This window comes from Heteronotia binoei, chromosome 1, assembly GCF_032191835.1.
Source record: "Heteronotia binoei isolate CCM8104 ecotype False Entrance Well chromosome 1, APGP_CSIRO_Hbin_v1, whole genome shotgun sequence".
In the NCBI taxonomy this organism is placed as follows: domain Eukaryota; kingdom Metazoa; phylum Chordata; class Lepidosauria; order Squamata; family Gekkonidae; genus Heteronotia; species Heteronotia binoei.
Genome location: NC_083223.1, coordinates 82812792 through 82827038, shown reverse-complemented (window position 1 = coordinate 82827038; position 14247 = coordinate 82812792). Strand labels below are relative to the sequence as shown.

At 40.2% G+C, this 14247-nt stretch overlaps 1 protein-coding gene across 3 annotated transcripts in view; it reads left to right on the top strand.

The window, feature by feature from the left end:
• The window catches only part of RNGTT (RNA guanylyltransferase and 5'-phosphatase), a 232083-nt gene that overhangs the window by 206011 nt on the left and 11825 nt on the right, over nucleotides 1–14247 (top strand). For all 3 annotated transcript variants that reach the window (XR_009555318.1, XM_060236951.1, XM_060236959.1), the window contains one exon: nucleotides 8836–8902. Coding sequence is in view for 2 of the 3 variants with exons in the window: in XM_060236951.1 (XP_060092934.1) it covers nucleotides 8836–8902 (67 nt within the window). In the remaining variant the exon portion in view is untranslated. The remainder of the gene's footprint in view (nucleotides 1–8835; nucleotides 8903–14247) is intronic.

The following is a 14247-nucleotide window of genomic DNA, read 5'->3' as shown; positions in this document are numbered from 1 at the left end:
TAGGCAGATTAATGCTGCAATCCTTTCCATGCTAACACATATTCATTCTGTGGTAAACAAGATGAGTTTCTTGTCTATTGGTATGATACATTTGAGAAACATAGGCTGTGTATGTGAGAGCAACAAGGAGTCAATTACATTTTAATGATATGTTACTGCTCTTCTAGTGATTGATCAGAGATGTTGCTGCAGTTTCTGCCACCAGTAATAACCACAGTTAGAATATTTACATGGCAGATAACATCAGCAGAGTTAAATTACACTAGCAGTATTTGGTCATGTATATAATCCTTAGAGACCCTTGTTTGTTGATCCAGTGTAACAGAGCCCCATTAGCCAGTCTGACATTAATAAATCATTCCATATATTTTCAGGGAATCAGGGAACCTTAACCAGATCTCTGATAGCCCAGTTCTGGCAGATGCCACTGAACTAAATGAACAGTTGGGTCTTCAAAACAGTTATTTAACAATAATATTACAATATGTTTTCTGATCAAATACATTACTTTTTTATTTTAAGCACCCTCATGGAGCAATTCATAGCAGGTCTGTTCAGAAGTCCCATTTGAATTTAATCAGGCTTACTCTCTGGAATATGTTCTTAAGATTGCAGCCTTAAATATTTTCCCTCATTCTTCTATTCCATAATGGAGCACTGTCCACCTATCCATATGAAGAACACTTTTACATTCAAATGTTTTTAAAAATAATAATTTTAGCCCATTATGGTCTGTGTTATCTGTACTTCATCTAGAGACCTGTGAAGATGGTCTTGTAATTCTGCATAGGAGATTGGTAGTACCTGTAAGTGAGCACAGTTTACAGATGAGTGCAAGAGAGTAAATATTGCAGCAAGGTTTAAGCTGCTTTTGTAGACGGTGGATAGATAATTCACTTTCAGTGCACTTTAGTGTTCATTTGCAAGCGGATTGTCAAAATCCATTTGCAAAAGGCTGCTGAATTACAGTATCCAATGTGTATGAAAGCAGCCTAAGTTACTTACATGCTGTTACTGCAGCATTATATGTACAAATTCCATCTGCCCTCTAACCCCCACTGGATTCTGTTACTGCAGGATCTTCTCCTCTAGAGCTTTGCCTTCTTGTATCATCCCCTTAACTGGGAATGCTGTCTCAAAATAATGATTGCTACCATCACAGTGTCACTTGTTGATTTGGAGCAGCACATGCAAGAGCCAGTACGGTATAATGGGTAAGAATGGTGGACTCTAATTTGGAGACCCAAGTTTGATTCCCAACTACCTAACATGAAGCTTGCTGGGTTACCTTGGGCCAGTCACAGTTCTCTCAGAACTCTCTCAGCCCCAACTACCTCACAAGGTGCTTGTTATGGGGAGAGGAAGAGAAAGTGATTGTAAGCCAGGGGCCATTATACCTTCGGGACCGCCTCTCCCTGTATGAGCCCCGTCGGTCTTTACAATCAGCGACCCAACAACTTTTGGTAATACCTGGCCCCAGAGATGTCCATCTGGCCTTGACGAGGGCCAGGGTCTTTTCAGCCCTGGCCCCTGCCTGGTGGAATGAGCTCCCCTGGAGATCCAGGCCCTGTGGGATCTGCTCCAATTCCGCAGGGCCTGTAAAACAGAGCTCTTTCGCCAGGCTTTCAGCTGAGGCAGTGGACGTCACTTGTTACTGGCCTCCCCCCTTCATTCCATCCCAGTGCTGTAAGATCTGCTGGACCTGGACAATAGGCCATGTCTTTGAGGCAGAACCTGCCATTTTAGTCTCTATCGTCACTCTGTAGTTTTAGATTTTATGTATTTTAAATTGATCTTTTATTGTTTTACTGTTGATTGTTTTTATGGTGTAACCCATCCTGAGCCTGTCCCACGGGAAGGGCGAGCAAATCGAATAAAATAAATAAATAAATAGACCATTTTGAGACTTCTTAAGGTAGAGAAAAGTGGAGTATAGAAAACACTTTCTTGTGAGTAATGGACAAAATGGCTCAGGGCAAAAGGCATGACATTAAAACAACAAACTGACATCACTTGCTGAGGTGCTGAATGGATATTTAGAAGATTGTTTTTTATAAAGTATTACCAGAGAATTTTGCTCAAAAGAGTGCATTGGAATAATAGAGAACATGTAAAAAGGGCAACATTACATACAAATGCAGTTTTCTTATCATTTTAACATCAGCCAAGATCCAATTGATCACAAAGCACAGTTAAATTGTTTTGTTGGCTACATCTCTTCTGAATCCTGATACAATTGCTCTTTAGTAGATACAAACAGATACGACCGATATAAGCCCAAGATCATCAGAATAAATGAGGTATTGAACTGCTGAGGGAACAAACAAAATGTACTTCCAAAGTGTTCAAATCATGCTAACATTAAAGAAAAATGAGAATTACTTAGTGGTTTGGGACATCTAGGAATCATCTTTCATTGAAAAACTTCAGTGGTTTGAAAAACAAGTACTGTCCTCTTTTTAGTACTGTTCTTCAACACTTATTTTTATTCAGTTTGTTTATGGGCTGTAGAATAGTCTCAGGATTTTAAATTTTAGTCCAGAATTATGTGAAAAAATATTGTGGAAGAACAGTCTCCATGTCTTTTATCCTGTATAATTAATGACAAAAGCATCTTTACAGATGGATAGGAACAGAGAGGGACAGAGATTTTACAGTCAAAGGAAGAATTCTAACAGCCCTAGCTGTTAGACTGTGTAATAATCTCCCAAAGGAAATAAGGGAAGACCTGTTATTTGAATAATTTATAAATAGGCTGGACAAACAGTGTATAAGGGGGAAATGTCAGTTGTGGCTGAAGATATTCTATACTATTTTTCTACACCCCTGCTCCATTTTTTCCAATACAGTTTTCAGAGTTCTAGCTGTAAGATAAATATTATCCAAATTTTAATTGACAGATATCTATATGTAATATTCAAATTATTGCAAATGGCAACAAAAACAGAAAAAGTGTTCTTGCAGAATCAATTCCCCCCCCCCTAATTAAAACAGGCTGATTTGCTTCAATTTAACTAATTGTGACTCTCCAGGGATACATCTAAATAAATAGCACCCAACATCTGTCATACATTGTTATAAATGCTGATACTGTTGCTGCATTTAACTTTGTTCCTGAACTAATGACTTTTGCAGTGAATATCACCCTGAAATTGAGGGGGGGGGACTATGGCAGCAATTTTTTAATACTGCTTTTCCATCCTATCAGGGTCCATAATATGGCAAGCACAAAAAAGGTTAAAATTATAAACTAATTCAATTTTAAAAACCACATAAACTACACTAGAAGGGGGGTATGCCAGATTAAATAAAGTTTTTGCGTGCTGGCGAAAGAGTCTGGTAGAGAGAGACAGACAAGTCTCTCTGGGGAGGGAGTTCCAGAGTTTTGGTGCCATAACTGAGAAGGCTCTTCTTCAGGCTGCCACTTCAAGCTTCAGATGGTGGGGAAAACCAAAGCAGGACCTCCAAAGATTACTGGAGTGTATGGTAGGTTTGTATGGGAGGATATGGTCCCAGGCCATACAGGGCTTTAAATGACAATACCAAAACCTTGCATTGAGCCTGAAAGCAAATTGGAAGCCATAGTAGATAGAACAGGAGTAATAGAAGAGAGAAGATATTGGATTTATACCCTATCCTCACTCAGAGTCTCAGAGCAATTTACCATCTTCTTTCCCTTCACCCTTCCCACAACAGATACTCTGTGAGATAGGTGAGGCTGAGAGAGCTCTGAGAGGAACAGCTCTGTGAGAGTTATGACTGGTACAAGGTCATGCCATGCAGATGGAGGAGTGGGAAATCAAACCCGGTTCTCCCAGATTAGAGTCCACACATTTAACCACTACACCAAACTGGCTCTCTGGTTAATATGGTTCCCATGACCCACTCCGATCAGTGTCCTCCTTTGATCAGTTAGTATAGTCTTTTGTAATGTCTATTCAAGTTAAAGTAGATTTATACACATAATGATTTAATTGTACCAAATCATGTAATGCCTTATTAAGAATTTACACATTAGATTCCTTTTTCCCCACTGGTTAAAAAATTGGAAAGTGGGACTGCCCACATCCCCCATCTCTTTTGCTCTAATAGAACCCTTTTTGTGAGCACTTTGTTCTAATTATCTAATTAATGAGACTGAAACAAATGGCAATATGTACATAATCAGTTCATTTGCTAATGAGGTAATATTTTACTTTCAAAGGATATTGTAACAGAGTGCAAAAGGAAATGCAGATTTATGACCTTCCTGCAGCCTTTAAAATAAATTATGGAAAATAAGATCTATTTTGCGTTAACATGTCACAAGTATAACTGCAGAAAACTAATGTCTAGAAACTTCCTTCTACAGTTCTGAGCTTCTGGTATCTAGAGTCCTGGACATAAATATTGCTAAATTGTCTCATCTTTGAAAACTCGATTTTAACCAAGTTGTTACCCAAATTAAGTTGGATACTAAACATTAGAAGCTTCATAGTTTGATTTGGGTAGAACAGAAGCTATCAAAATGATAATACTCCCCAGTTTTCTTTTTCAGATTCAACTAACTGATATCTCCTTGTCTTGCTTAAAGAAGTGACAGCCTCTGTTAGAGATATTCCCCAGGGTAACCCAAAATCTTTCAGTAGTTAACAAAAAAAATGTCCTTCAAAGGCTGATATTAGGATAAAAAAGTTGAGCAGGAATTATGTTATTTAGTTTAAGTAAATACTGTGCCTAAGTAAAGATCATGCATGGTGTTCCTGAATAGAAGCCACACTATTTTTCCCATGCTGGCTAGATAAGCATCTGCTATGAGCCCCATGGCACAGAGTGGTAATGCTGCAGTACTGCAGTTGGAGCCCTCTGCTCATAACATGAGTTCGATCCCGGTGGAAGCTGGTTCAGGTAGCTGGCTCCAGGTTGATTCAGCCTTCCATCCTTCCGAGGTCGGTAAAATGAGTACCCAGCTTGCTGGGGGGGTGGAAAGTGTAGATGACTGGGGAAGGCAATGGCAAACCACCCAGTAAAAAGTCTGCCGTGAAAACATGGAAGCAACGTCACCCCAGAGTCGAAAACTACTGGTGCTTGTACAGGGGACTACCTTTACCTTTATGCTTTTACAAGAGCAGCAATGAGAGTTTGGAAATCATAGTCCCCCAAGTTAACTTTTGTAATTTCCCTTCTAATTCTTCTTCTGTAGTACTCACAATTTTATGACAAACAACCGTTTAGATCATTTGAACATTGCAAAAAAAAGGAAAAAATATGCTTAGACCTGATTCTGTGTAACCTTTTCCTTTTCTGTTATAACTTACGTGGATTCCGCTGTACTGTTAGCAACATGTATATAATTTTTCTCTGAAGTTTAACTTTTATGTATTGCAAGCAAAAATTGCTGTTCCTTTTGGTCTTTTCTTCTGTTAATTTTTAACTAATTTTCTACTTTTCTTCCTCTTAATCTTTTCTTGATTGCTTGTTATTCTCAAAGTTAGCTATTCTGTTTGTTAAAATCAGGAAAAATTAAAGTGACAAAGAAAGAATAAGCTGTAGCAAGTAGGTATAGCAATAACTCTATTGTATCAACATCTGCTACTTGAAGAATGCAATTATTCAAGCTTTACAGAGCTCTACTACAGAGTCAGAATAGGATAGTCAGAGGAGGAGGTAACTGCAATTTCATGTTGTAAGGGATTGCTTTGCTTTACTTTTTTTTAACCCCTGATATGCACTGTCGCTAGAGTAAACATTCAGTACAATTTTCATTGCCTTAATCTTGGCATAGACTATCTTTATAAGAAGGGGGAGTTTGTCTTCCCTTCCATATAACAATATTTATCCAGGGAATCCACTTTCATTAAAATATGCCACAGGAGGTGGTGGCAGCTACGAGCATAGCCAGCTTCAAGAGGGGGTTAGATAAAAATATGGAGCAAAGGTCCATCAGTGGCTATTAGCCACAGTGTGAATGTATATGTGTGTGTGTGTGTGTGTATATATATATATATGTGTGTGTGTGTGTGTGTGTGTGTGTGTGTGTGTATAAATTTTTGGCCACTGTGTGATACAGAGTGTTGGACTGGATGGGCCATTGGCCTGATCCAACATGGCTTCTCTTATGTTTTTATGGCTTCCTAAAAATTGGTATTTATGCATGATTAGATATAGAGTAGTGTGGGTGTTCATATGAATGTGCATTCAGCCACTCATCTATTTAAGGCTATGCAAGGTAAACAGGCAACATATCCATTCTGATATGCACTGAAATAAAAACATCTGCTCCTGAGTCAGGATATGTGTACCAGACTTCTCTTCTGAACTGAGGTATTAAAATTGCTTAACTGATACTTTTAAATAAATGTATACTTAAAAATAAAAAGTAGACATTCAACAAATTGCATAGTACTTATAGTATAGCCTTAATCATAATGCAGTTAATGAACACATACACACAGCAAGCTGTCTGTCAACAATAAGTTACATAATAAAAGCCATGAGGAAAAACTAATATATTGTGGGTGGAAAGTATAACTTGAAATCACATTTAGTAGTATGCTGTGTTGGATAAGGGCAAAACTTTGGGACCAGTTTCAGTAGCTTCTTTGGAAAACTATCAAGGATTCATGGGATATGGGAAGCAGCTGGAAGAAAAAATGTAACGTCACCATAGGACAGTAACATTACCAGCCAACAGCATATGCGGCTGAACACACACATGGCAATATGTTGCACCACATTCCAAAATAACAATGTGGCAAGTGTAATATCTGGGCTAACTATTAAGCCATTCCAAGAAGGCATGTGACCAAGCACTGTAAGTAGCTTCTTATGTAAACCGATAGATAGATAGATAGATAGATAGATAGATAGATAGATAGATAGATAGATAGATAGATAGATAGATAGATAGATAGACAGACAGACAGACAGACAGACAGACAGACAGACACTATTTGTTAAAATCAGGTATACACACACACACTCTAAGAGAGTAATCCTAAACAATTCTACTTAGAATCTTATTCAAGTCTTTTCAAAAGAGTTTACTCCCAGATAAGTGTTTTCAGGAGTGCACTGTAATTATATAAAATAGCAAATAGTAGAGAGCGGGTCTTTTAATGATGGCAAGTAAGATAACAAAAGATTATCTGAGTTGACTCACTTCTTCACTTCATAGCTTAGATGGGATCTACAACAGGTATGATTTCTCTAAATTCTTTTCACAAGCCACATCAGAGAATCAATGCATGATTTCTAAGCATTCCATAACTGGGACAACTATATTTCCTCTGCAGGGATCAGATAGATATATTTTGTCCTAAATCCTGGCTCTACCGTTTTTTTAATAGCTCCCACATAGGTAACCAAATCTTGCCTCCATAATTCTAGAACTGTAATACAGAAATAGCCATGTGAGTTTTTAGTAACCTAGAATGTAGGACTAAGGTAACCATATATCTTCTAAGTGATAAATACTTTTTAATTGATAAATAACATTAGGAGAAGGAAGTTTTAAGCATAATCTACAACCCATCCTCCTTAGGGCCTAATGAGGGGAAAGGTCTAACTAACTACATTCAAGGAAGCATAGATGCGAAGTCAATATATCACTTGGGAGTGACTGGTAGAGAGGTTTCTGGTCTTCCCAAATGAAATTTTAACTATTTAAAAAGGCAAGTTTATAGAGTCATGCTGGACAGAACAAGCATAGTCAGCATAGGTTAAAATTATATCACACAAGTACCTAATGAGGGCCTAAAGTGCTTATATTGTCTATTGTGTTCAAAACAGATTTTTTTTTTTGCTTTTCCTGTTCAAGAATGTATAAGCTTGGGAGGGGGGCGGGATTGCACAATTCCTGAGTAGGAGAGGGTGTAAAAGCTTTGTGATAGATAGGACAGAGATGGGGAGGAACAGGAAGTGTAAGGCCAAACCTGCTTTTAAAAGCATATGTCTGGATGAAGAGCAACCTAGTAGCCAGTGATTCTACTGAAAGATATCAAACATGGAAATTGCTATACTACCTTTGCATAGCAGCACTAGGGATGCAATATCTTTTAATAATTTATGTTACTGAGAATGAAAATCACACACCTACAGTTATGTATAAATGTCTTCAGTATAGCAACAGACTTCTGAAAAGTTATTTCAAATGTGTGGGGGAAGGGAAGAAAAGGAAAAAAGTATACATTGTTACATCTGTTTAATAGACTGGAGAAGGATGCAAAATACCTCCATTGAACAACAGACCAGCATCAAGTACAGCATTAAACAGGCTGGTATTTTGGAAACAAGATAAGCTTTAACAAGTTGATCAGCCCTTGAAAGAGGGAAGTGATGAGTAATAGCTCAGTGTCTTGTACAATAGCACATTAGACTACATCTCTGTCTTTTTAAATAAAAAACAATGTGGTACAGTGCTAGAATAAAAACAAATAAGCAAAATAACAGTTCTGGAAATAGTATCCTAGTGAAAACTGCAGATCGACTTTTTATGGATAAGTGTTCCAAACATATGATTTCACTTTTTGGTGAGGCAGGAATATCTTTGGCAATTACAGAGGAGGTTTTATATATCCTTATAAGTATTGATATCAACATGCTGAGATTGAATTTTTGTAATTTTTCTGAAATTTGCAAAAGTGATATAGTATTGGTTGACAATATACCATGGTCTCTCTTAGTGTTTCATTGAGCATCATATTGATATTTTTGCACTGTTTATTTTCAGTATCAGATGTATTAGATTATGAACAAGCCACCTTCACTTAAATGCGTTTAGCTGTGTCAGGCATATTATTACTGAAGGTCTGCGGCAATGCATAGAAATTGTTTAAAAGGCATTTTTTCTTTTAGGCTTCTGCCACAGAATGTTGGACTACTTTATGTTGGAAGTTTAGACAGACCTTTTGCACAAATCAAGGTAAGAGCAATGGATTTCGTATGTCTGTGTCTCTGAGAAATACGTATTTTTGCTAGTTTTTCTTTTCTTACATACATCAAGCCTTTTCTTAATGGGTGTAGGAGGGTGGAGAACAAAATAAAGCAACCTACTCCTGGATCCTTATTTAAAAATATACTTGCTATTGCACTCCAGCAGCCATTTGTTCTCAAACACACATTGAAAATGGAGGCAGCACTGACTGAAATTTGTTGATATGCTGTTCTGCTTTGACAGAAAGCTTGGACAATTTCTATCCATAATGACTTTTTCTCTCGTTGTGGAGAAACCTCTTTGGATACCATATATATTCTGAACTCCAGGCTTTTATTCTGGATTCTTCTCTTCATGTCCTTTGTGCAGATGATGGGAATTGTGCCTGTGCCGGAAGGAAATCTTTAGAAGCCTTCTGCAGATGTTGTAACCCGTCCCCTAACCTGTCAGCAGTAGTTTGCCTGCAGGGACTGATTAGATGTGAAGGATCACCATTCCAAAATTTAATAGAAGAAAGAAAAGAAACAGTTGTTTCACTATGTCCTCCTTAGTTTACATTATTTGGCCAATACTGGTTTCTACGGAAGGTGTAATAGTGTCTACATCAATTTCACATTACTAATGGGAAAAATACTTCAAATAAATGAACTGCTAATGAATAAACAGTATCTTATTTATTTATTTATAATTAAAAGAATAAACAGTATCTGTATATTTGCTATTGCAGTATTTCAGAAAGGATTAAGGATAAAAATTAAAGCTAACAACCAATGTCAGTGATTTATAAGTATATTTTGGCAATTGACTGAGGTCATTATCTGTGTCTGTCTCTGTAGAATTTAAAATCTTTAATTCTTTTTTAAAATACTGATCTTTTCTCACAGCATTCACTGTGGTCTTTCATGCCTACAGTATATCAGATAAAAGCAAACAGTAACAACATACTGATTCTTTGTAAAGAGGAGAATCAGTTCTTCCTGGAGTAGTATCTCTTCTTCTCAACATGAGTGTGCATTTTGCTGTTGAGTCCTTTGTTGGTATTACTCCACAAAATGTCTGTCCTAAATCTAGGTCAAAAGTTAGACGTCTAATTATGGGAAATCTCATCCTGTGGATTGATTTTAACTGCAGGGTTGTACATAGTAACATACTGCTCAAATTTAAGTATCTTGTAAATCAGAGCTGAATCTACCCACTTTCTAAAAGCTCCCTTTCCCCATTTTGACTAGCATAACTTTGTACCGCCTTCCAGTAGTGCTGTAATCCAAAATGACCTATTTTAAGAGGAAGACAGAGACAGACTTTTGGGCAGGAGAGAAAAGGGGGTCTCCATAGGAGTTGCCACCTGAGGCTGCCATTATTTGCCATCACTGTCACCTTTTGCCTCCCCCACACCTCTAATTATTCTCCTCAGTGCCTGGGAACTGTGGAGCAGTTAAATCTTTTAACCTTCTGGTTTCCCAAACTTCTTTAAAAATGGCACGGCAGGCTGGGCATGCTCACATCTTGCAAAAAGTTCAGAAAGTTCTGTCAGGTGTGTGGTTGTTGCCACCTGAGGAAACAAAAGGGAAGGAGCAGTAGTTTCTTTGGTTCCAGGCTTTTTCTGTAGAAAAGGGGGTCTCCACAGGAGTTGCATATTAAACCACACCCCCTGACATCGCTGGAAGTGTCATCACCCATTCAGTAGGTTACTTTCTGCATATTGACACAGAACAGTACAGTACCATCAGATGCATTTCACGGACATGTGTTCTTAGCCCAATGAGAGATCTTGTTTTGTGCCCCCCCACTGACCTGTCATCTCTGCATTTTGCTCCACAACCAATTCTTTCAGTAGTATGCAAACGAATTAGTCATTAATAAATAACATGGTTTTAAGAAGTATTAATATTTGATGTTCATTTTAGTTAATGTTACTGAGTTTTCACACAGCATACTGGGAGATGCAGTCCCCCACTCAGGTGCGCTGCAACTCAAAAAGCCATGGCTTCTGCGTATGGGTAGAGATAGAGGCTGCCACTCACCATAAAATCCACCACTTAAGGTATCACCTTACCTTGCTTTTATTGTAGAGCCTGCTACAGGTAGGATACAGAACAGCAACACTGAAATCTGGGCTTGAATCTCAGAACCAGCCTGAAATGACAATTTGTGTCATGCTTGTGTCTGAACCCTAATGCTCAAGATATGATACAAAGGGGAACATATTGCTGTTGGGTAGCTGTCTTGAACAGGGTCCTCAACCTTTTAAAGCCTGCATACACGTTTGGTGTTCTGCCACAGGATGGTGGGTACATAGGCTTCCCAACCCTCCCGCCCTGGCGGGGGACCCCAGGATTTCCGCCCTCTTCTCCCGCTCCCCAAAAAAATGGAAGCGGGGGGAGAAGGGGGAAACGGCAACCCTACCCCAAGCCATTCCTCAGGAAACGGTGCGGGAGGGAGCCCCTCTCGCTCCTCCCGAGGAGATCCTACCGCCAGGCACAGGCTGTGCCTCGAGTGCAGCATGGCCCGGGCACCTGCTGGCTGGCTCCTCTCCCCCCTCCGCAACCTGCTGCGCTCCAAGGCCCCGCTGGCCTCTCGATCAAGAAGGCCCCAAAAGGCAAGGAGGGAAGAGGATGGGAGGGAGCCTTTGCGGTGGGGGCAGGGGAGGCCAACGTGCAGGAGCTCCGGACCGGAGAAGGGCAGCACACAAACACAGATGGCCCAGCAGGAGCGCCCCTGCCCAGCGCGCCGCCAAAGAGGCAGTCCCTCTCTCTCCTCCCGAGGAGTCCCTGCCAGTTTGGTGTAGTGGTTAAGTGCGCGGATCTCTTAAGTGTAAGGGTCTCTGTTGTGGGGGAGGAAGGGAAAGGCGATTGTGAGCTGCTCTGAGACTCTTCGGAGTGGAGCGCAGCCAGCCACGGGAGAGGGCGACTCCCGCTTCTCCTCAAGACCAGCCGGAGGGGGGCGCTCTGGAGGGCGAACCCAAATGGCAAAGAGGGTAGGGGACGGGAGGGAGGGAGCTGTCGGGGGTGGGGGGAAGGCGAAGGCGCCAGAGCTCGAGAGAAGCGCAGCAGCCCCCGTCCTAGCGCGCTCCGAACCCCTTCCCTGGGCAGCCCCCCCTCTCTCCTCCTGAGGAGACCCTACCGCCAGGCAGAGCCTCTTCCTTGCTGGCAGCACAGCTGGCTGGCTGGATCCTGACGCCCCCTCCCCAAGACTCCACCCCGAAGGTCTCCGACGGCCCGCCCTTGAATGTTGCCAAGCCCAGCCAGGCAGGTGATTGGCCCCGCTCCCCTTCGCCCGCTCACTTCCCTCCCTCCCCTGGAAACTAAACAATCTTTTCTGCCTCTTGAAAGACTCTTCTACATATTAAGAACGCCTGGATTTTCTTAGTGACCTTCCTTGGGGAGTCCAAAACAAGGTTTTGTCCGTGGGTGCAAAGTTACCATGATAACACCAAATTCATAAAAAGAAAAACCATATTTAAAATGTAAGGTGATGAATATGGAAAGGGGGGGAAGGGAAGTGAGCAAAATGTTGCTAACTACAAGGCAAATCATAGAGAATTGATCCACGGGTATCTGGGGCTCAGGGGGGGCTGTTTTTTGAGGTAGAGGCACCAAATTTTCAGTATAGCATCTAGTGCCTCTCCCCAAAATAACCCCCAAGTTTCAAAAAGATTGGACCAGGGGGTCCAATTCTATGAGCCCCAAAAGAAGGTGCCCCTATCCATTATTTCCTATGGAAGGGAGGAATTGAAAAAGTGTGCCGTCCCTTTTAATGCGAGGGCCAAAACTCCCTTTGGAGTTCAATGATGTTTGTCACAGCCTTGATCTTGGCTCCACCCCTAATGTCTCCTGGCTCCACCCCCAAAGTCTCCTGGCTCCACCCCCAAAGTCCCCAGATATTTCTACAATTGGACTTGGCAACCCTATGGGTGCAGTCACTAAAGGGGTGCCACAAAATGGCCGCCATAGCTTACCTTCAGTCACACAGTGAAGATCTTTGTGCTGTAGTGCCAGCTGCTGCCAAAGCAACATTGTTTTAGCTATCTAAAGAGGCCCACTCCCCCACATCACTGTGGTGATGATGCAGGGATATATATTACTAAAGGACTCCTGTAGCTTTTTTCCCTTTGGAAAGACAGCAAATACTAGGGCTGGTAATTTAGTGTCTTAACAAATACACTACAGAAAATCTTTACTGAGGAGGAATTGTTTGTGCAGAATCTGCACAAATTAAAGCAGCTTTTCTGGGGGGGAGGGGTTGTGTGTAAAATAGCTTTGAGGAATAGGCTAATTCATTTAATTTGCAGTAACTTCTTTAGAAAAGAAATGAGCATTTTTATTCTCTAGGCTGAATCATTGAATATGCAAAAAGGCAGTGACTATTGTAGATTATGCAAGAATGTAACTCCTAGTTCTTATAATTTGTGGCAGTACTAACTAAACAGTATTTTTAATAAGACTAAGGTCAGGACCTAAAGAACTACTTCAGGCATGCCCAAGGGCTAGATGAACCCAGTGGAATTTGTTCTTTAATGCCATATAAGGAGCAGCTTTTGAAAATCCCCTCAGATTTAGAAAAGATTTGCCATGTGTTGTGAGGATGGGGGAGGCACTGCTGTTTGAGCAACACATGTACAAAGTTCCCAGGGGCTTGTGGGCTTAGTCATGTGATCCTTTAAATGCACTGCTTCTTGCAGATTGTCCTAGTGAAAAACTGATACTAATTTCATTTATACAAAAATATGTAAAGAACTGCTTTCATTAAGGGAATGTTACAGAAGGGATCTGCTTTAAAAGGTTTTAGGTCTAGAGATTATGCAACCTTAATATTTGATTGAGGCACAAATGTCGCCTAAACCCTTTTCACACTCTAATTTCAAGAACATACAAATTGAAAATCTGTCAGGATGATGAAAATTTTCTGGCCATGAATATGCCACAGGCAAAAATGGCAAGATATTTTAAAACACTGAAATGGTAATTTAACTCATAAAATCTTGGCTGAATAAAGAAGATGCCTTCAGAAGTGTAATCTTAATATAACAAACCTGCAACATTTACTGTTCTGCCTGCTAATAACATGTTGATGGCCAAGTATTTAATAAAATGTACATTTCTTAATTGCCTGGATTGGCTATTGAAGTATACCCTGGTTAGCCTTTTGTGATCATGTTTGTTTTTTTAGTGTGCTGAGACATAGATGAGAGAATGTAAAACGTACTGGGGAAATATGATTAAAGCTCTACTTTTTAAGAATGTTCCTTATGCAGGGAATATTATGCCACAGGAAAAGCAGGGAAGCTACTGCACCAATCTGGAGCTTTGTTAGGCATAGAAGTCGACCCATGC